General features: G+C 42.1%; 1 protein-coding gene across 2 annotated transcripts in view; it reads right to left on the reverse strand.

Moving 5' to 3' along the window:
* LOC133563449 (carnitine O-palmitoyltransferase 1, liver isoform-like) overlaps positions 1-24,117 on the reverse strand; it is a 44,675-nt gene that overhangs the window by 13,111 nt on the left and 7,447 nt on the right. The window contains exons 2-10 of one of the 2 annotated variants that reach the window (XM_061917582.1): positions 23,748-23,912; positions 23,254-23,396; positions 18,827-18,998; positions 13,689-13,790; positions 13,452-13,589; positions 13,260-13,337; positions 10,357-10,464; positions 9,252-9,336; positions 6,833-7,028 (exon numbers count right to left, since the gene is read on the reverse strand). In XM_061917582.1, coding sequence (XP_061773566.1) covers positions 6,833-7,028; positions 9,252-9,336; positions 10,357-10,464; positions 13,260-13,337; positions 13,452-13,589; positions 13,689-13,790; positions 18,827-18,998; positions 23,254-23,396; positions 23,748-23,888 — 1,163 coding nt within the window. In that variant the 5' untranslated portion in view covers positions 23,889-23,912. Of the gene's footprint in view, positions 1-6,832; positions 7,029-9,251; positions 9,337-9,769; positions 9,858-10,356; positions 10,465-13,259; positions 13,338-13,451; positions 13,590-13,688; positions 13,791-18,826; positions 18,999-23,253; positions 23,397-23,747; positions 23,913-24,117 lie in introns of both variants that reach the window. The other variant, XM_061917581.1, reaches the window with a different exon arrangement.

Below are 24,117 nucleotides of genomic sequence, written 5' to 3' on the forward strand. Positions count from 1 at the left end.
TTCTTATTTAAACGGGGATAGCAGGTCCATTCTATGTGTCATACTTGATCAATTCGCGATATTGCCATATTTTTGCTGAAAGGATTTAGTAGAGAACATCCACGATAATGTTCGCAACGGTCGGTGTTAAGAGAAAAGCCCGGCCTCTACCGGAAGTCGCAGACGATGACGTCGCAAGTGCGGGGGCTCCTCACATATTCACATTGTTTTTAATGGGAGCCTCCAACAAAAAGTGCTATTCGGACCGAGAAAACGACAATTTCCCCATTAATTTGAGCGAGGATTAAAGATTTGTGTTTCAGGATATTGATAGCGACGAACTATAAAAAAAAAAAAAAAACGAGTTAAAAAAAAACGCAAATGCATTGGGACGGATTCCGATGTTTTTAAACACATTTACTAGGATAATTCCGGGAAATCCCTTATCTTTCTATGGTGTTGCTAGTGTTTTAGTGAGTTAAATAGTACCTGATAGTCGGATGGGTGTCTCCACGGGTGTGTTGACGCACAGTGTGAAGTCGACGGCAGCTTCATGGACGGCCCAAGCTCAGCTTTTCTCCGGTAAGAAGCGACTTTTTAACCACAATTTTCTCACCGAAACCTGCTGGTGGACATTTGGTCTGGATTCATGTTCGCTTGACCGCGCTCTGATCCATAGTAAATTTTTACCTCCGGGAATTTTAAACAAGGAATCACCGTGTGTTTGTGTGGCTAAAGGCTAAAGTTTCCCAACTCCATCTTTCTACTGTGACTTCTCCAATATTAATTGAACAAATTGCAAAAGATTCAGCAACACAGATTTCCAAAAGACTGTGTAACTATGCCGTTAAAGCAGACGACATTTAGCTGTGTGTGTGCGTAGCGCTCATACTTTCTAAAAACGCGTGGCGTCTTGCGTACACGTCATCATTACACGACGTTTTCTGGATTAAACTCCCGGGAAATTTAAAATTGTGATTCAGTCAACTAAAAAGGCCGTATTGGCATGTGTTGCAATGTTAATATTTCATCATTGATATATAAACTATCAGACTGTGTGGTCGGTAGTAGTGGGTTTCAGTAGATTTCAGCTCCTTCCACAGGTTTTTAATGTGATTCTGCTCTACAGCCTAGACCCCTACAGGTTCTTAAGGCACACAGATACTCTGCCATTGGTATGGTGCTAGACTTGGGCATGTTTTCATGTCCCTCTTCAGACAGCTCAAAAGTCTGTCTCACCCCATTTCTTGTGCCATTGCTATTTGTTTGATTTATTACTGTCATTCTCTAACATACAGGACTACTTCCAATCTAAAGCAGTGTACACATATAGAAACAATCAAGCTGTTTTTTTTCCTAATTGTCACCCTTCTGACCAAAGACAGCAAACGCCTCTTTTTGTTATGTCTAATAAGATTGTCCTGTGGTCCGAAGTGTGTTTGGAGTGAATTTGGCCCAACAATTGGCTCCAAAGCGGGTCAGGGCAAACAACTGAAAATGTCAAATGTGATCAATAATTACAACCCAAACTCTTCATGTCTGTGGGGAACGCCGATGCCTCTATAGTCATTGCTGTGTGAACTGTGAGGTGTTACAGAAAGTAGCCAAGAGGCCCAAAAATAATTCTGGCTAAATTATTTATAATGTACTCACCTTTACTTTGCATAATAGATACTAAAGTCTGTGTTTATGCTGACTTTTTCCCCACCATCTTGTTTTCTTCAGTTTGGGATTTTTTCCCCCCAAAATAGTCCCAAAGTCGACATCATTCCCTCTCTCATGTGTACTTTTCTATATTGGCAGTTTTTCAGGCCGTTGCTGCAGTTTGATTGATTGATTGATACTTTTATTAGTAGATTGCACAGTACAGTACATATTCCGTACAATTGACCACTAAATGGTAACACCCGAATACGTTTTTCAACTTGTTTAAGTCGGGGTCCACGTTAATCAATTCATTCAGTGGTTGGTTGCTTTGGTTCTTTGATTTTGTTAGATTACTGGGGATTGTAGATTCCTAGTAAAGTATTTTTAGGATTATAAATCGCAGTTTTTTTCAGTTTGGCCAGGGGTGTGACTTATACTCTGGAACGACTCATGTGTGAAATTAACATATTACCGTAAAATATCAAATAGTATTAGTAGGTATTTATCTCATTCATGTAAGAGACTAGGCGTATATCAGCACGGTCTCAGTTGGTTATTTATGCGTCACTTATTAAGCCTGTTGTTCACTATTCTTTATTTATTTTAAATTGCCTTTCAAATGTCTATTCTTGGTGTTGGATTTTATCAAAGACATTTCCCCCAAAAATGCGACTTATACTCGAGTGCGACTTACATATGATTTTTTCCTTCTTTATTATGTATTATCGGCCTGTGCGATTTATACTACGGAGGGATTTATAATCCGAAAAATCCGGTAAATACACAGCTAAAAAATAAGCGCATGCTGGTCCCCTTAAAGATGAAATCGTTCACATTAACACACACAGAAGTTCTTGTTGCAATTGAAAAACAAGCACCTGGGAATAGGTTGATTGGCAACACTAAATTGGCCATTGTGTGTGAATGTGACTGTGAATGTTGTCTGTCTATCTGTGTTGGCCCTGCAATGAGGTGACGAGTTGTCCAGGGTGTACACCGCCTTCCTACCTGAGTGCAGCTGGGATAGGCCCCAGCACCCTCGCAGCCCCCAGATGTACAAGCGGTAGAAATGGATGGATGGATGACTTCTTTGGAGTAAATTTGGAGGACTTTTTGAATAGCTGTATTTTTTGGCTTCACGGTGGCAGAGAGGTTAGTGCGTCTGCCTCACAATACGAGGGTCCTGAGTAGTCTGGGGTTCAATCCCGGGCTCGGGATATTTTTCTGTGCGGAGATTGCATGTTTTCCCCGTGAATGCGTGGGTTCTTCCTCCCACTTCCAAAAACATGCACCTGGGGATAGGTTGATTGGCAAAACTAAATTGGCCCTAGTGTGTGAATGTGAGTGTGAATGTCGTCTGTCTATCTGTGTTGGCCCTGTGGCGACTTGTCCAGGGTGTACCCCGCCTTCCGCCCGATTGTAGCTGAGATAAGCACCAGCACCCCCCGCGACCCCAAAGGGAATACGCGGTAGAAAATGGATGGATGGATTTTTTTTTGGCTTTGATATTAAATAGAAGGTTCATTTATCACTGCCTTGTTATGTTTATTTGACATACAGTAGGGAAAAGCTGTAGAATATGGATGGATGGATGGATGGATGGATGGATGGATGGATGGATGGATGGATGGATGGATGCACTGTAAAGTGCTTTATATTGTATTCTAAGCGTACAACCGTCTACCAAAATATGGACTTTTGTGAAGGGTGGAACCCATTTATTTTGTTTTAAAGGAGTCCCATTGTGATTTTTTTCCTTTGTGTTCTACATAACATGTAATGGTGTTTATTTGGTCATAATTTTGGATGGATTATATTTTACACACCATCTTTAAGCCACTTTCTGACCGTCTCTTTAGGATGCACCATTTTCCTTATTTCCGTGCCTCCACTTTGACTGCCTAGTAAGCCCACCCATTTTGTTTACAGTTTTTAGCTCTTCTATATGAAGTCTAGTGTTGGATATCAATTAAAACTATACGTTTATTTGTATTAAAAATAGGAGGATGCATGTGCATGTACGAGCCAGTCTGCCCCACAAAGAGAAATTAGCAAAAAAAAAGGAGCTTATTGACGACAACACAGACTATAATGGCAGACGTGTGCGAGGCACTCGGGGTCCAATTTCTAGCATACATGGATAATCCGCTAACATGACACTCCGTAAAAACGTCACAAAAGAAGCAAATTCCAAACAGCTCGTTTGGTTTGAAGTAGAAAAGAAGACAAGATTGTTTTATAAATATCTGTGCAATGCCTTCACAATTTTGATTTCAAATTTTAGGGATTTATGCAGATCAAAAAGGCAAGGAAAGTAGGTTTTTTTTTACATAATAAGGCCCCTTTAATATAGGCGCCAGCGCCCCCCGCAACCCCAAAAGGGAATAAGCGGTAGAAAATGGATGGATGGATAGATAATATAGAAACTTTTTGTGTTTACAAACCCTGTTCAAGAACCGATTATGTTTGTACATCAAGGTCCCACTGTAATGGAAATTGTGTCGGTTATCATTAATCGAATTGCAGTCATTTTATGACTCGTGTAATCATAGAATGGTGCTGGGCACAAGATCAACTCTTCTAGTGCCAAAATAGGTGAAGCAATTCGGTGTGCTTACACAAGCATTGTGCTTTAGGTGTTAATTGGGGCCAGGAACGGTACGCTAATAATGTGCTTCTTCTTGAGTTACTTGTGTGGTTTCATTTTTTTTATGCTGGAGGATCTATTCATGACTTGTTTTCCAGAGATTTTTAATCAAGATTTTAGGATAGGGTACATTCAGTTGAAGTCTTTCTGTACCTTTATCAGAAAAACAGCCCAAAGGCAGAACATTTTCAAATCCATGTTTGACAACAGGCAAGGTGATCTAGTATGTTCAGTATGCAAACACAGTGAGTTGAGTTGATGTCAAAGAGCTGAATTGAAGTTTTATCTAACCATATCACAATCCTACGTGGTTACTGTATCTTCCCTGCGGCTAATAAAATGGTGCGGTTAATTAATGGATTGTTTTCGCTAACAGCCGTAACGTTTTGTATTCAACAACGTAGACACTGAAAAGGTGTGTTGTTTGTGCTGTGGCGAAATCTTTTGGACGAGTTCACTCACTGCAGGTGCTGCGGATTCCTGTTTTGTGCCTTGAACCGGAAATATAACCCTCCATAGATTTCTGTTCGAAAGGATATTTCATACATCACTCCAAGCAAAGTTTGTAAGTTTTACAATATAACTAAAATAACTCATACTTACTAAACCGTCCCATGCTATAGGAAAGTTTTCATGCATATTTGTATGTATTATCGTAAATAAGCGGTATTAGCATTAGCGAATATGTTAACACGTTAACGACTGTTTGTTTTAGTAATATTAACTTGCAATGGCATTTTATTTGTATTGTTTCAGTTTCGTAAATTCACCAAAACGTCACCGTGGAGTTATTGAGTCTGTTTAGCTGATTGGAGAGCCAGCTCCCGCAGCTAATGGGTCCATAACGATGACTTCTGGTGTTTGATCAGCCATTTTACAGGTGTTTTACAGGTGTTTGGAAACAATTAAGGTATGTAAATAAACATTTACATGGTCTTTCGTGACATCGGGGGCGGTACCTCTGGATTGGCAGACCGGGGTGGTGGTTCCTCTCTTTAAGAAGGGGGACCGGAGGGTGTGTTCCAACTATCGTGGGATCACACTCCTCAGCCTTCCCGGTAAGGTTTATTCAGGTGTACTGGAGAGGAGGCTACGTCGGATAGTCGAACCTCGGATTCAGGAGGAACAGTGTGGTTTTCGTCCTGGTCGTGGAACTGTGGACCAGCTCTATACTCTCGGCAGGGTTCTTGAGGGTGCATGGGAGTTTGTCCAACTAGTCTACATGTGCTTTGTGGACTTGGAGAAGGCATTCAACCGTGTCCCTCGGGAAGTCCTGTGGGGAGTGCTCAGAGAGTATGGGGTATCGGACTGTGTTATCGTGGCGGTCCGCTCTCTGTACGATCAGTGCCAGAGCTTTTGTCCGCATTGCCGGCAGTAAGTCGAACACATTTCCAGTGAGGGTTGGACTCCGCCAAGGCTGTCCTTTGTCACCGATTCTGTTCATAACTTTATTGGCCAGAATTTCTAGGCGCAGTCAAGGCGTTGAGGGGTTCCGGTTTGGTGACCGCAGGATTAGATCTCTGCTTTTTGCAGATGATGTGGTCCTGATGGCTTCATCTGACCGGGATCTTCAGCTCTCGCTGGATCGGTTCGCAGCCGAGTGTGAAGCGACCGGAATGAGAATCAGCACCTCCAAGTCCGAGTCCATGGTTCTCGCCCGGAAAAGGGTGGAGTGCCATCTCCGGGTTGGGGAGGAGCTCCTGCCCCAAGTGGAGGAGTTTAAGTACCTAGGAGTCTTGTTCACGAGTGGGGGAAGAGTGGATCGTGAGATCGACAGGCGGATCGGTGCGGCGTCTTCAGTAATGCAGACGTTGTACCGATCCGTTGTGGTGAAGAAGGAGCTGAGCCGGAAGGCAAAGCTCTCAATTTACCGGTCGATCTACGTTCCCATCCTCACCTATGGTCATGAGCTTTGGGTCATGACCGAAAGGATAAGATCACGGGTACAAGCGGCCGAAATGAGTTTCCTCCGCCGTGTGGCGGGGCTCTCCCTTAGAGATAGGGCGAGAAGCTCTGCCATCCGGGAGGAGCTCAAAGTAAAGCCGCTGCTCCTCCACATCGAGAGGAGCCAGATGATGTGGTTCGGGCATCTGGTCAGGATGCCGCCCGGACGCCTCCCTAGGAAGGTGTTTAGGGCACGTCCAACCGGTAGGAGGCCACGGGGAAGACCCAGGACACGTTGGGAAGACTATGTCTCTCGGCTGGCCTGGGAACACCTCGGGATCCCCCGGGAAGAGCTAGACGAAGTGGCTGGGGAAAGGGAAGTCTGGGTTTCCCTGCTTAGGCTGTTGCCCCCGCGACCCGACCTCGGATAAGCGGAAGAAGATGGATGGATGGATGGATAGTCTTTCGTACCGATATACATCTGTAGCTTGTAGTTTGGTGTGGCTAATATATGTAAACATTGTTTTTTTCAATACCGGTGCACTCTATAGATCGGAAAACACGGTACTTCTCAAACTTGCTAAATGTGCCCAGCTGTATGTAGTACTTAGTGCACTTTCCTCCAAAAGTAAATGGCACTCTTAAATAGTGTGAGTGACGCGGCCATGCACACACCTCTCTCCTGCAGTAAGGGCAGCAAGCTTCTCCTCTCCTGGCATGGGCTCAGACTTGTCAGCCAAGATTCTCTCCATCTGCTGCTCGATCTCTCGCGGCAAAAGCAGCCGTCCGTCGTAAAACATCCACACCTTGAAAAAGCGGCCCTTGTGGTACACTGCTATGTGTTTGCTGTCATTCATGTGCTGAAGGATGTCTAGAGGAGAGGGACCAACATTAAGGTGCAGAAGGTCAAATAATTATGTAGAGATTCAGAACAAATAGAACATTTAGAGTGGCTTGTTTTTCCACATATGGGAGCAGTCCTACTTTTTCTCAAAAATCTATACTGATTACAATAGATTTTTGAGCAACAACAAAATAATGTTGATTATTGTACTATATGTATGGCTGCAATGTCACAGAAAAATTAAAGGCGGTGAGAATACTTTACATTCCTTATTGAATGTAACGTTTACTGCCTTCTCTTACTGTACATAATGTAGTTTTACATATTCTGTTATTCCTTATGTTACTTAGTTATTTGATATTCACTGTGGACAGCAAAGGAATCCTTTCATGGTTTCCTTAGTGTGCACATGACAATACATCTTTAAATTGAGCTCTATCAATGGTAATGCTCCACATGAGAAATGATGAGGGAAAGGAGACATTGAAGGCGAACTAATATGTGATGTAAGGGACTATCTGACTGAAAAGGCCGCTTGAGCATGCAGGAAGGCGGATGGAAAATGAAAGATTGTTTGATGCAAAGCTCGTTGGAACAGCACTCTGCATTATCAAGACAAACACATTTTGGTAAGGTCAAGGCAAACGAAAAAGGATTATTGTCTTGGTGATGCTCGCAGTGATCCGACAAGCTTTATCCTTTTTGACGGAGACAAACCCAGACAATGCTTAGACTTGGAATTACCCCCAAACAGAAAGCAATGCACATGCAGATTATACTTAGCCTGCTTTGCTTGCACACCTCCAGCAATAGAAATGTGTTGAATGTGCAAACCACAATGGGGCTTTTATTGTACTTACAGAGGGGGATTCATATCTACGGGACAATGTCAGTCTATTGGATGGCCTCGGACTAAACTTTAGCCACAATTGTTGCATTTTCTGGTTTTGAGCGCCAAAGGAAAAGTCCCAAGTGAACTCTTTTTAGTTTACTAGAGAGAGACTAAATATTAGAAAATAAATTAGAGGTTCATGTTGAATGTTAGTACTTCTGTGATTACATAATAACCTAACACAGTATATCATCTCATTTGTTCCCTCTCAGACATCAAACTTTGCCCCGAGATTAGTTTTTTGTTTTTGTTTTCATTCCTCCGGTTTTGTGGTGCAAATTATTAAGATTGCAAAATACACTTGCCAGCCACTTTATTAGATACACCTATTTAATTCCTTGTTATGCAAATACCTACTGAATCTATCTAATGAGGATTAGAATGGAACAAAAGGTATATTTGAGAAATGGTCCTACAAAACTATTCGACCAACTCCGGAATTGAAAATATCCGATAAGCAACAGTTATTTTATAGGAGTCAAAGGCGAAAATATCTTGACAGGAAGTCAACAACCAATTGTTTCAACTGCAAATGCACAAAAGTGCATCTCTGAACACACATTGCACGTTGAAGATGAGCTGCAATGGAAAAAAAACACACGTTGGTAACAGTCAACGTTACTTGTCGGTTACCAACAGGAAACCACCAAAACGACACAATTAAGTTAGAGAGCGCCACTGTTTGGGATCCTTAGTACTTGTTGTTGAACTATAAATCAACGCTCTACAACTTCACACTCCAAATTAGTCTCTCCAGATCTCACCTGCTTTTTTTGTGACTGTTGCTGCCTAAAATGCCAGAATTTGTGGCATCGTCTTCAGAGAGGTGTGGCAAAATTTGCAATGTTTTAAGGCTTATTTTTTTCCCAACACATTAAATCAACTTATTTAATGAATTCGGAAACAATCGTTTTATACCACACAGAGTTAAAAATAAACATAAAACATATTTATGATGTTATTTGTACTATGGTGTTTAAATACCTTGTTAAATCTATACTACAAAGAACTAAAACAGTGCTTTAGGCACAATACCTGTGCATGTTTCTGGCAAAGTACAGCTAATAAAGTGACCGTGAATGTATTTCCAACTCCCGATTTCCAATTGAGCAAATACTACAGTATAGTACATATCGTAAATGCCATACCACCCCAGCATTGTTGGTCCTGTAGGTCTCACAGCTGCACCCACTCTGGACTTCACTCACATGCAAATTATTCACCACTCGTGCAAAAGTGCAGTACACATGAGTGTTACGACTTTTAACGGCTCAGATTATTTCCAATCCAGACAAAATGTCCCAAGGAGAAGTACAGTCGGGATAGTGTGGAGGAGACAACACTGTTCAAGACTCTACCTGTGTCTACACCTGGGACACGACTGGTGTTGAACATACGCTCATATTGGGAGGAACACATGGGAATTGTGTTTAGGAGCATGAGCTGAAAAGCAAGAGGGGAGAGTCAAACAAATAGAGATGACATTCTAAATCACCGTAATCTAAATCAGGCAGCAGACACACACACCTACAGGGACAGACGCGTGGATGAGATGGAGGGAAAATGATACGGATAAGTTGGAAAAAGCAGCGGGAGGGAATTTAAACAGGGTCCAGAAACCAGCAGCCTACCCTTTCAATGCCAGCAGCAAAGCCCAGATATCACATTTTAACAAACATTGGGATCAATTTTTCTTACACTGATCTTAATTTATGAGAGCCAGTCAATCAGATGTGGGATTCTTTTAGGGCTTTGATGCTGAGAAAGGGTGAAGGAGTCAGCGTTTCCAATGGCTGTCGCCATGGTGATGGCATGGATACCAGGGAAGGGTATGTATGGGGTCAGAGGACACGGCAGAGGTGTGCCCTCATCTTACCTGTCTCCAAACCAGGGACGCGGGTAGTGTTAAACATCCGCTCCCACTGAGCCGAACACAGAGGGACCTTGTTTGCCAGCAAGTATATCTAACACAGCGTCCGACATAGCGAAAGGACAAGACAGCAAAACAGAGACAACTGAATGTGAGTGTGCAACATTGCAAGCCCATGCACGGGAATTTGTACAAATTCATACATGTGTCAGTGGCGGTGGGAATCTATTGAGGTTCACAAAACATACTGTCGGAAAAATGACAAGTTTTTGATGAGGATACTAGAAACTTGCACTAAACAAACATGCGGGTTGAAGAAAGAAAAAAGGAACAGCCTCGACGATTCACTCTTTCAACCGCATTCTGAAGCAACAGGTGGAATTCAGGAAACGTTGCCAGTACAAACATTTGTAAGTCATTAACGAGCAAGAAGATAATAGTGACAGGTGCTGATGATTGTGCACTAGAAAACATCACATTGATTTGACTATTGAGTCATTAGTAATCAATTAAAGAAGTGCATGGACATTAACAAATGTAGCCTACATTAAGTTACAGAATTATAGATTGAATTCTTGTCCATCCTGACTCACCGGTTTGATCTGGGCTCGGTCCAGCTTCCTTCTGTAGAGCATGATTGCGTGAATGGCATTACCTGCTCTGGCAGCCTGAATGGAGGTTGGGAACACATATAGGAAGTCCTGGGGAGGGAAAGATGGGTTGTATGCTTGTTATGAGACTCCAATATGAAGAGAGAAGGAACCTGATGAATTTATTGTTGATTAAACTTGTGTATGCACTTTCAGATGTGTGTCAAGAAGCTCATGCCACATCAGGACAGTTTGCAGTTAACGGTTACCTGTGCCAAACTGGCCCTTTTAAAAATGGTGCCAGTGCCTAAACGGTGCCAGAACCAGTAATTAAAATATGGAAAACATAAAAAAGCTGGAAAACAATGCCTTTTTGGTTTTAGTGAATATTGTGACATGTAAGTTTTATAGTGTACTAATATTCTATGCAGTAATCCCTTGTTCTTCCTCTTCTTCATTTGGATAAAGATGTTGATTAGAGGTGTAAGCACTATACAGCTGGGCAAGTGTTTAACAGCCTACTGTCTAAGTGCTCTACCACAGCTGCCAGACCACGATTCCCATTAGGATGGCGGTATATGGGACAGGATTTTATGATGTGGTCTGCAGTCTATTCCTCTGCACCACAGTCATCCCTTGTTTATGGCTGTTATTTGGTTCCGGACAATGAGTCTCCACTAATTATGAATCCTTAATTATAAATATAATACTTTCATAGCTACAGCATAATTAACGGGTTTACTACCTTCAAAACAGATTTGTTTTAACAATATGATATCCTTCAAGACATAATAAGTCGGAATGGAATAACCACTTTTAGCCAACTTTACACTTTTTTAGTCCAATATAGTAATGTTGCCTGAGGCTGAGCCAATCAGTGGCCACAAGACTGAACAGTGTGATCAGTTTGGTCCCATCTGGTTGCCAATACCACTGCACATTGATATGTTTAGTTAATTTAGCCAATTTTTTGCTTGCCAATGCCTAATTTAAGGCAAAAATGTTATGGAATATGGTAAAAAGAAGTACTTATCCCTCAAAAATCCACAAAACCGCTATATTTGAAGCCTGATATGGCAAGGGACGACTGTAAAAGTAATACCAATACTATAATAAAAACAGTAATAAAATAAATAGGTCATACATTGCACAATATGAAATAAAATCCACAACAAATAGACAAAATGATTGCAGCAAAACCAGCAGCAATGCAAAAAACCAAGTATGGGCAAAATTGTGATTTAAAGGCCTACTGAAACCCACTACTACCAACCACGCAGTCTGATAGTTTATATATCAATGATGAAATATTAACATTGCAACACATGCCAATACGGCCTTTTGTAATTTACTAAATTGTAATTTTTAATTTCCCGCGAGTTTCTTGTTGAAAACGTCGCGGAATGATGACGCGTACGCGTGACGTCACGGACTGTAAGGAAATATTAGCGCTGCACCAAACACGGCTAAAAGTCGTCTCTGTTCATGGCGTAATTACACAGTATTTTGGACATCTGTGTTGCTGAATCTTTTCCAATTTGTTCATTTCATAATGGAGACTATAAAAACAATGCTGTTGGTGGAAAGCGGTGGATTGCAGCTGTCTTTAGCACCGAGACACAGCTGGTGTTTCTTTGTTTGTTTTGAAGCTTTAACACAGAGCGGTCAAGCGAACATGTTTTCTTTACGTCAACCGGCATGTTTTTGGATGGGGAAATTGGAATATATATCTTACCGGAGAAATCATTGGATTATTCGTCGTCCTGCAACAGCTGTCTTGTCAAAAAAGGCAGCTGTGAGCTTGGCTCCTTGGCTTCTCTCTGAGACACTTTGTGTTCACGGCAGCCATCCGACCTCAAGGTATGTATTTACAATCTTTAAAATCTCACTAAAACACTATTAAAACAATAAGCAGATAAGGGTTATTCTAGAATTATCCTAGTAAATGTGTCTAATTACATCTGAAACGCTCACACTGCCGCCGCCCGGAGCCGTCGCTTTTTTTTTTCTAGTCCTTCACTATCAATATCCTAATTTGCGAATCTTTCATCCTCGCTCAAACTAATGGGGAAATTGTCGCTTTCTCGGTCCGAATTGCTCTTACTGCTGGCGTCTCCCATTAAAAACAATGTGAATATGTGTGGAGCCCTGCAACTCGTGACATCACGCGCACATACTTGCGGTGAAGGCAGGGCTTTTCTATTAGCGACCAAAAGTCGCAAACTTTATATTCGATGTTCTCTACTAAATCCTTTCAGCAAAAATATGGCAATATCGCAAAATGATCAAGTATGACACGTACAATGGACCTGCTATTCCCGTTTAAATAAGAAAATCTCATTTCAGTAGGCTTTTAATATTGATGTTCAGAATTCGGTTCGCTACTATCACTGATCGGTGAATAAAGAAAAAGTGTTTTGCTCCGAAATGTGCACGCTGTGTTAGACCTGGCAACTGCTATTGACGCGTTAAAGTCGGCAATTGAGTTGAAGACTGTAAGAGACCCTATATTATTTCCTGCACCATATTGCCTTCATGCACATACTGTAGATAGCAAAGATACTTTATTTGCTCTGGTGAATACTACTTACGTCGATAATGGTGTCATTGTGGAACTGACTTTTTGGTGCTCATTCCTAACATTAGCATATCGGGTACGCAACATTGAATGTCTATTACCACCAAATATTTATGAGAATGGAACCATTGTGTGAAGCTCTCTTTAGGAAATCTTCCAAAATCCCAATTAGGTGAAAAAACTGTTATTTAGTTCAAGCCAGACAGTGGCAAAGCAGTGCAAACAGAATTTGTACAATCAAAATTGCGCAATTAGTTTATCAAACACAAAAAAGAGCCTCTTAATCCAGACTAATCATTATCAGACAATAACGGATGACATTTCCTACCATTGCATAGTAGTTGCTGTTGACCATGATGGGCCCTCGACCTCTAAGGTAAATATACTCTTCCCACCAGTCACTGACCTGCATGGTGAAATACACGTAAGAGAAGAGAGCAACATGATGTAATATTACAAGAAAAACGACTCCTTAGAACATTCCAACGGACAAAGAAGAATCTAATTATTTATGACTCACATAATTTGAGGTCCACCACGACTTCAGTTTGACGTACCACTGCAGTCTCGGCCCCAGATTCATCTCAAAGTCCTTTGCCAGGCTCTTCATCCGCTCATACTTTTCATCATCCATAAGTGGGCGGACTGACTCCAGGTACTGTTAAGATTGGATTGAATTGTCACGATTAGTACATCCACACAGCTAGGATAGAATTGTGGAAAGTAAACAAACCCCCTTGGGATTGGCAATACCTACCCTCGTGCAGGTATCCTGGACAGACGGAACAGGCAGCCGAGGCAAAGAATTCTGGAAGCTATAGAGCATTGGTTTCCTTCCAGAGAACACCTTTACTAACAACTGGAAGAGCGTAGCAGCACAGAAAAGGGAGGAAGAAAGAAAGGGTTCATTGGTAGAAGTAATTTGTGTGGTAATATTTAACAGAAACCTCAGAATATTCCTTTTTAAAGAGGAGCTGTACTTTTTTAAAATGTATTTTGCCTATCGTTCACAATCATTATGAGAGACAAGAACAGATACTGTATTTCTTTTTATTAGGATTTTAAATATACGCTTAATTAAATGCTTGGAAGATGCGACTAAAGGAAGTCACCGCTGTAGCCCTCATAGCCCTCTAAAACAACTTCAAAACACTTCAACATTTTATATACACACTGCAAGTACATATACAATGTAGTAACAGACACATTTATAATAATATGTATTATGTACAATATCTACCTTAATTTAGTCATTTTCAGTATTGCTGGAACTGATTTCCTCAACGCATTTATTTCCGTTTCAATAGCAGCACACTTCCGACTTACGGCAACAAATGTGCGTTCTTACTTACGGAAACAAACACAAATGTTTTTTAATCATGACAGAAAAGGTTAACAACAAATGACTATTTTTGTACAAATGAGGATTCACAACCTTATTTTTTTAGAAGCTGAATATACAGAGGATGCACTGCACAAAAGGGTGAAACACTAGCGCGGACGGAAGCCCAGAGAGTGAGGTCGGCCTGACTTTATGACGCTGTAAATGTGGAACTTGAAGCCAAGCTATGCGGACATAAATGGCGTGCTTTCCCAATATAAACCAAACAGACAACTGTCCATCGAGTGAGTCATTTTAATATTGATCATGATACAAGCAGCACGTCATGCGGGTTATTACAACTACATACGCTGTCGAGCTAGCTGTATAAAAACAAAACTTTAAATGTGGGCTAATACTTTACAGATACTGCAATATGATTTTTTATGTTTTTCAGTCAGTACAGATTGGTGTCCTATCGCATTGTGTTGTGAATTACTAACTCAAACGCAATTTGGGGGCTGGCATAGAAGCTAGATTATTTTTTGTTTTAGCAAGCTTTTAGGGTAAATACCGACGCATGCCGATATGTTACTCCGCTTTAAAAAGAATGCCTCAATGAATGTTAACTCTTACAATAACAATGTTGTACAGTTTGGTTATAATACAGGTTACAGAACGTAAATTAAGTATTGTTGGCGGTTTTTGAGCGCATGTTTAAAGTGATTTAGAGGTAGAATTTCTCCGTTAGAGCAGATTTTTGCTTGTTAGAATGCATAAAAAAAAACTTTTGTCTTCTTGTCTCTTATAAGGATCGTGAATGATAGGCAACATTTTAAAAAATAGCAGTTCTCCTAATAAAATGATGTCAAAACCATCTATGGAAGCTCTATAGGAGTCTAGAATAGAATACCTAATTAATTTAAAGGCCTACTGAAATGAGATTTTCTTATTTAAACGGGGATAGCAGGTCCATTCTATGTGTCACACTTGATCATTTCGCGATATTGCCATATTTTTGCTGAAAGTGGTGTTTTGTTATTGGACTTTTGTGCTCGTCACGGTTTGTCCATAACAAACACCATGTTCAAACATAAGGGTGTCCATATGTGCACTTGGCACCAGGACACCCGAGGCCGCAGTTCCATGATCGACTTTGTAGTTGTGTCATCGGATTTGCGGCCTCATGTTTTGGACACTCGGGTGAAGAGAGGGGCGGAGCTTTCTACCGATCACCACCTGGTGGTGAGTTGGCTGCGATGGTGGGGGAGGATGCCGGACAGACCTGGGAGGCCCAAACGCATTGTGAGGGTCTGCTGGGAACGTCTGGCAGAGTCTCCTGTCAGACAAAGTTTCAATTCCCACCTCCGGAAGAACTTTGAACATGTCACAAGGGAGGTGCGGGACATTGAGTCCGAGTGGACCATGTTCCGCACCTCTATTGTCGAGGCGGCAGATCGGAGCTGTGGCCGCAAGGTAGTTGGTGCCTGTCGGGGCGGCAATCCTAAAACCCCTTGGTGGACACCAGCGGTGAGGGATGCCGTCAAGCTGAAGAAGGAGTCCTATCGGGTCCTTTTGGCTCATAGGACTCCGGAGGCAGTGGACAGGTACCGACAGGCCAAGCGGTGTGCAGCTTCAGCGGTCGCGGAGGCAAAAACTCGGACATGGGAAGAGTTCGGGGAAGCCATGGAAAACGACTTCCGGACGGCTTCGAAGCGATTCTGGACCACCGTCTGCCGCCTCAGGAAGGGGAAGCAGTGCACTATCAACACCGTGTATGGTGCGGATGGTGTTCTGCTGACCTCGACTGCGGATGTTGTGGATAGGTGGAAGGAATACTTCGAAGACCTCCTCAATCCCACCAACACGTCTTCCTATGAGGAAACAGTGCCTGGGGAATCTGTGGTGGACTCTCCTATTTCTGGGGCTGAGGTCGCTGAGGTAGTTAAAAAGCTCCTCGGTGGCAAGGCCCCAGGGGTGTACGAGATCCGCCCGGAGTTCCTTAAGGCTCTGGATGCTGTGGGGCTGTCTTGGTTGACAAGACTTTGCAGCATCGCGTGGACATCGGGGGCGGTACCTCTGGATTGGCAGACCGGGGTGGTGGTTCCTCTCTTTAAGAAGGGGGACCGGAGGGTGTGTTCCAACTATCGTGGGATCACACTCCTCTCCCTTCCCGGTAAGGTTTATTCAGGTGTACTGGAGAGGAGGCTACGTCGGATAGTCGAACCTCGGATTCAGGAGGAACAGTGTGGTTTTCGTCCTGGTCGTGGAACTGTGGACCAGCTCTATACTCTCGGCAGGGTTCTTGAGGGTGCATGGGAGTTTGCCCAACCAGTCTACATGTGCTTTGTGGACTTGGAGAAGGCATTCGACCGTGTCCCTCGGGAAGTCCTGTGGGGAGTGCTCAGAGAGTATGGGGTATCGGACTGTCTTATTGTGGCGGTCCGCTCCCTGTACGATCAGTGCCAGAGCTTGGTCCGCATTGCCGGCAGTAAGTCGAACACATTTCCAGTGAGGGTTGGACTCCGCCAAGGCTGTCCTTTGTCACCGATTCTGTTCATAACTTTTATGGACAGAATTTCTAGGCGCAGTCAAGGCGTTGAGGGGTTCCGGTTTGGTACCCGCAGGATAAGGTCTCTGCTTTTTGCAGATGATGTGGTCCTGATGGCTTCATCTGACCGGGATCTTCAGCTCTCGCTGGATCGGTTCGCAGACGAGTGTGAAGCGACCGGAATGAGAATCAGCACCTCCAAGTCCGAGTCCATGGTTCTCGCCCGGAAAAGGGTGGAGTGCCATCTCCGGGTTGGGGAGGAGACCCTGACCCAAGTGGAGGAGTTCAAGTACCTAGGAGTCTTGTTCACGAGTGAGGGAAGAGTGGATCGTGAGATTGACAGGCGGATCGGTGCGGCGTCTTCGGTAATGCGGACGTTGTACCGATCCGTTGTGGTGAAGAAGGAGCTGAGCCGGAAGGCAAAGCTCTCAATTTACCGGTCGATCTACGTTCCCATCCTCACCTATGGTCATGAGCTTTGGGTCATGACCGAAAGGATAAGATCACGGGTACAAGCGGCCGAAATGAGTTTCCTCCGCCGTGTGGCGGGGCTCTCCCTTAGAGATAGGGTGAGAAGCTCTGCCATCCGGGAGGAACTCAAAGTAAAGCCGCTGCACCTTCACATCGAGAGGAGCCAGATGAGGTGGTTCGGGCATCTGGTCAGGATGCCACCCGAACGCCTCCCTAGGGAGGTGTTTAGGGCACGTCCAACCGGTAGGAGGCCACGGGGAAGACCCAAGACACGTTGGGAAGACTATGTCTCCCGGCTGGCCTGGGAACGCCTCGGGATCCCCCGGGAAGAGCTAGACGAAGTGGCTGGGGAGAGGGAAGTCTGGGTTTCCCTGCTTAGGCTGTTGCCCCCGCGACCCGACCTCGGATAAGCGGAAGATGATGGATGATGGATGGATTTAGTAGAGAACATCCACGATAAAGTTTGCAACTTTTGGCCGCTAATAAAAAAGCCTTGCCTGTACCGGAAGTAGCAGACGATGTGCGCGTGACGTCATCACATCCTCACATTTTTTATAATGTGAGCCTCCAGTAGCAAGAGCTATTTGGACCGAGAAAGCGACAATTCCCCCATTAATTTGAGCGAGGATGAAAGATTCGTGGATGAGGAAATTTAGAGTGACGGACTAGAAAAAAAAAAAGGCGATTGCATTGGGAGTGATTCAGATGTTTTTTTTCACATTTACTAGGATAATTCTGAGAAATCCCTTATCTTTCTATTGTGCTGCTAGTGTTTTAGTGAGTTAAATAGTACCTGATAGTCGGAGGGGTCTGGCCATGGGTGTTTTGACGCCAGAGTCTCTGAGGTAAGTCACGAAGCTGCAGCACGACAGAAGCTCTGCTGATCCCCGGTAAGAGGCGACTTATTTACACAATTTTCTCACCGAAAACTGCCGGTCGACATGTAGTTCGTGATCCTTTGTTTGCTTGACCGCTCTGATCCATAGTAAAGCTTCACCTCCGGGAATTTTTGTGTGGCTAAAGGCTAAAAGCTTCCCACCTCCACCTTTCTACTTTGACTTCTCCATTATTAATTGAACAAATTTCAAAAGATTCAGCAACACAGATGTCCAAAATACTGTGTAATTATGCGATGAAAAGAGACGACTTTTAGCTGTGTGTGGTGCTGGGCAAAAATGTACCGTCACAAACACGCGTCATCATACGCGTAATCATTCTGCGACGTTTTCAACAGGAAACTCCGCGGGAAATTTAAAATTGTAATTTAGTAAACTAAACCGGCCGTATTGGCATGTGTTGCAATGTAAATATGTCGTGATTGATATATAAACTATCAGACTGCGTGGTCGGTGGTAGTGGGTGGTCGGTAGTAGTGGGTTTCAGTAGGCCTTTAAACAATAATTAATAGCATTTAGTGCAGAATAAACTTGTTTATGAGTGAGTTGTTCAAAATTGCCTTTTTAATGTATAAAGATACGGACCACATGAGAATGCTCAACTCTGCATGCGTTCTTTAGCGACTTAAATATGAATGACATTATTTGTGTCTCACCATCCACAGTCGAGTGGAAAAGGATACAGAGCCGTGGCTTGCATACATCCATCCATGCCATGACAACAAGCACTTGAGGACATTCCTCATTACCATGATTATGGTCACCCATAGACCTGTGCCCACCAGCACTCCGCCCACAATCTGCTGACTGTTTGTACACATATATTTGCTGCAGAAAAAGAAAGACAAAAAGGTAATCAGGACCTTAAAACAGCAGCAAATCTCATGTCACATCTTCTTTTGACATAAAATAATAGTTTTTTTGTAGAATTGACTAAATGAGTCATCTTTGATCTGAGCTTGTTTAGCCTTCTTGTCCATCCATCCATTTTCTACCGCTTATTCCCTTTTGGGGTCGCGGGGGGCGCTGGCGCCTATCTCAGCTACAATCGGGCGTAAGGCAAGGTACACAAGTCGCCACCTCATCGCAGGGCCAACACAGATAGACAGACAACATTCACACTCACATTCGCACACTAGGGACAATTTAGTGTTGCCAATCAACCTATCCCCAGGTGCATGTCTTTGGAAGTGGGAGGAAGCCCACGCATTCACGGAGAGAACACGCACACTCCACACAGAAAGATCCCGAGCCTGGATTTGAAACCAGGACTGCAGGAACTTCGTATTGTGAGGCAGACGCACTAACCCCTCTGCCACCGTGAAGCCCTAGCCTTCGTGTGTCAGCTATAATTCCAAGTCAAAAGGATTTACACCCTGGACCTTGTGAGGCACCAGCACTAACCCCTCTGCCACCGGGCGAAAAAGGAGACAGCCACCGCACGGAACTGAAATCCAACACCACAAATGGGCCCCAAAAGGTCTGACCGCCGCTAGCCGAGGAAGACAACTTTTATTGGGGGTAGTATCAGGTGAGTAAAGGAGCCGGGACAACGGATATATATGTTAACTAAAATAGTGGACTGCTGGAACATGGATGTAAAGTTTAGATACACTTCTCCCATCCTGTTTTGTTAAAAAAATATTGTTGCTGTCTTACATGTATTCCATATGTCACACCAGGTGCCAATTACACCAAATTTCTGTGTGAAAAGGGACACATTTTGAATCATGGCAAACTCAGCATTGCTTTGTTGGGGAAAAAGTTATTCATGTTAGATTTACCATCATAGAATGGATATTGATTAATTATGGTTTTCGTGTCCTCTTTAAATGCAGGAAAAAATGCTTCTTATGTCCAGACAAAAATATATTTTTTGAGTTAGAGGTGACTTTTACCTGCTGACAATTTTGACTGAGACTTCAGCCTTTGTTGGATAAAAATAAGGTTCCTTGGACCGGCCAGCTGCTTTTAGACACGTCACCTCAGGAAGCTCCTACAGCTCCGATGAAGGCTGAAGTGTCAGACAAAACTGTCAGTAGGTAAGCGTGACCTTTTACAAAAAAAAAAAAAATTTGTCTGCACACAATATTTGTTTATCTAAATGGAGTGGATATGTAGTAACAAAACACATTTTCCTAGGGATGTGCCAATCAATCGGCCACCAAATCATTGTGGGACTAATTTTCCCATTCTAGAATATGAGATTATCTTTGCAGAGTAGCGCCTGGTGTCACAAACAATGACCCCCTTTGGCTGACACTATTTGTTTGTAGTCCCCCGGCTGACAAGCGGCTAGCTGCTAATGATGTGTCCCCATACGTAGTCCCCAAGGTAATAATAATCACGGCTAATAAAATGCATTTCCTAGTATCTTAAGTATAATTATCAATCACTGGAAGACAAGGCTAAATATGGATACTGTACACACTGAGGGCAGGCCTGAAGCAGGCATACTAATAGCTAGTACTAAACAACACCTATAAATAAATGCTTAGTAAACATTAATAAACTCTAAATAGAACCGTGTTACAGCAGAAAGTAAGCAGATATTAACAGGAAAATAAAAAGTAAATTAATAAGAGTCTAGAGGGAGGATAAAATAACAACAACTGTTTGTGTGTCAGCATTGTTGCATCCAGTACACAGGGAAGAGGGTGGCAGATCAATCCATAAATTGGTGACATCAAGACCAAGGGAAGTATCAGTATATGATCGATATTAGAGGGATTGAGTCAATATTTGTATTTTCTCAAAATCATTTTTTTATGTTTGTCAATGTTTTCGCCGTTTTGAATTGAAACATTTACCATACAATTGATACATGTGAACGATAGTGGTATTGGCCGATTTTACTCATGGATGATCGGTATCGGAATCAGCACCATAAAATCCTGATCGAAACAACCTTATATTTAGCATTTTCCAATTGATGACTATTATATGCATTGTTAACCAAGCATTAGGGTAGCAAAGGGATGGAAAGTTTACGGTAAACTTCCGGAAACTTACCACGGTAAGTTAAGCTCGGGAAGTTTGGAAATACTGACCATTTTTTGATTAGTCAAAGTTGGACAACGCCCATGGGAATTAATGGGGAATTACAATAATCATATATTATTGGGAGCTTGTCTATATGCTGCTGCATCTTTGTGGGATTTTTGACGTAGCTCTTTGGGTAGTATTTGCAAATGTACACAACCTTTCCGCCTACATTGGTTGGGGTGAAATGTCTCCACACACCAGATGGTGTACATGGCATTATTCTGTTTGTATTTATTTATTCTTGTAAAACACAAATGTAATGCCACACACATATATAAATAATCAGCTAAACAATTGGAGTAGTCTTTAAAAATATTTCACTGATGGACAAATTAATAGAAATAGCCTAGATCAGTGGTTCTCAACCTTTTTTCAGTGATGTACCCCCTGTGAACATATTTTTTATTTTAAGTACCCCCTAATCAGAGCAAAGCATTTTTGGTTGAAAAAAAGAGATAAAGAAGTAAAATACAGCACTATGTCATCAGTTTCTGATTTATTAAATTGTATAACAGTGCAAAATATTGCTCATTTGTAGTGGTCTTTCTTGAAGTATTTGGAAAAAAAGATATAACAATAACTAAAAACTTGTTGAAAAATAAACAAGTGATTCAATTATAAATAAAGATTTCTACACAAAGAAGTAATCATCAACTTAAAGTGCAAAAAAGAAATCTTTAACATCAATATTTATGGAACATGTCCACAAAAAAATCTAGCTGTCAACACTGAATATGGCATTGTTATATTTTTTTCACAGTTTATGAACTTACATTCATATTTTGTTAAAAGTATTATTCAATAAATATATTTATAAAGGATTTTTGGATTGTTGCTATTTTTAGAATATTTAAAAAAAATCTCACGTACCCCTTGGCATACCTTCAAGTACCCCCAGGGGTACGCGTACCCCCATTTGAGAACCACTGGCCTAGATGAATAAATGAACACTCAATCAGCGTGCTAAATTAAACTATAACCTACATTAAATTAAACTATAACCTACGTCCTTGTATGACAACAGAATGGCCATGACTTGATTTATGTGGACCCCGACATACACAAGTTGAAAAACTTATTTGGGTGTTACCATTTAGTGGTCAATTGTACGGAATATGTACTGAACTGTGCAATGTACTAATAAAAGTTTCAACCATTCAATCAATCAATCAATGGCTAGCAGAACAGAAGGTAGAGGAAACTACATTTTGATTTAGTATTTGCTAGTTGAACTTTACAGATCAGAAAAAAGGTAAATACGGATCGCTAACGTTGTTAGCAAAAATGACTGGGATTTAACATACAGAAAATTGGCATCACGGCTAACCGAGAAATATTTTCGGTTCATTATGAGACTGTGGTGGTACATAAACCAAGCTAGTTAGAGATATTGGCCCCAAAATCATTTAACAAGTACTGGAACAGCTAGCTAGCTTGAGTGGAAGTCTGCTGGAGTAGTCTACAGTAACAAGCAATTACACCTCTATTAAACTTAAATACCATAGATCAAATATATTTACCCCAGTGATATCATCAAAACTTACCTGACTGGATGAAGTCATTGGGCTCAAACACTAGTGTGGGCTCAATTGCCCTGTTGTAGTGTGTAGCATGCTGGGAATTGTTCGTGCATGTGAGGGAGGAATGCACAGTGCAGTTGAAATTCTACTGAATTTGCATTAAATCAGGTTTTTTTAGCTAATAATCATGCTGCAAGATCTAGCATGTTGCATTCAATGAGTATTCCCATTAATTTCCGATTAATTACTGTTATTTCCTGTTAATTCCCATACATTCCCGCTAATTCCCATGGAAAGTTACCAACTAGTCCCGGAATTTTGCAACCCTACCAAGCACACCAAATAACCTGATTAATAAGTCATTGTTTATAATGACCTTCATTCATCATCTTGACATGGTTAACATGCAAGTAATGATTATCCATGAAAGAGTTCTCATTCTTGACACGATACCAGGCGTGAATTGCCCGCAAGATTCACTCATAGTCTTTTACTATTTGGGCATTAAGGTGGCTTACCTTATAGGCATGTGTTGTCCCAATTTGGAAATCAAACCAAGAGATGGATCCAACAGGTTGTATTTATTGTATGACATGTAAGATACGACCACAACCATGAAACCACCAGGGCTGCCTGGGTACACTCCAGTCATAACTCCATTCTGTAAAAGGTTACACCAACAATCATGTTAAAATAGGGTTTAAAATTGTGAAAACAATGTTAATAATATTTTTTATGAAATAGATTGGATCAACAAAGAGAAACGTCAGGCATGTTCCTTGTGAGTAGGTGACATTAAATTATCATGGTGTGAACTATAAGAATGTACCTCGGCACATTCCAACAAAGCTTTTATGATGCTTTTTATTGACCTAATATCTGCCAAGACCAGAGACGAAACGGTCTTAGTTAATGATAATAGGCGATTAAAGGATTTCACTCATCTGAGATGGACTCAGCAGGGTTGAAGTTTCAACACTGCCCCCCCCAATTCAAACAGAACACCTCCCACCTTGAAACGAATGAATCTTTTTTTCCACGAATGAAGAGCAGAGAGGTAGATTTGGCGCAGAGCCTCGTGGCACAGCTGCAGGTCGATGCCATCCGGAGTGACGGTGAACTGAAAAGCCACCGCCTGGTGAGCTTCCGCCATGGTGGCTGCGTCTGTGCAAAGTTACTGGAAGAAATCACAAGGGGACAAAAATGCTTTTGTTAAAAAAAACCTATTCTCCATCTAAGGAAAAGTTAATTTAGAGCTGGCCACATTTTCTACTTTTCAAAAACTCGCTACATACAGTCGTGGTCAAAAGTTGACATGCACTTGTAGAGAACATGATGTCATGGCTGTCTTGAGTTTCCAATTATTTCTACAACTCTTATTT

The sequence above is a fragment of the Nerophis ophidion genome, linkage group LG12 (assembly GCF_033978795.1).
Source record: "Nerophis ophidion isolate RoL-2023_Sa linkage group LG12, RoL_Noph_v1.0, whole genome shotgun sequence".
In the NCBI taxonomy this organism is placed as follows: domain Eukaryota; kingdom Metazoa; phylum Chordata; class Actinopteri; order Syngnathiformes; family Syngnathidae; genus Nerophis; species Nerophis ophidion.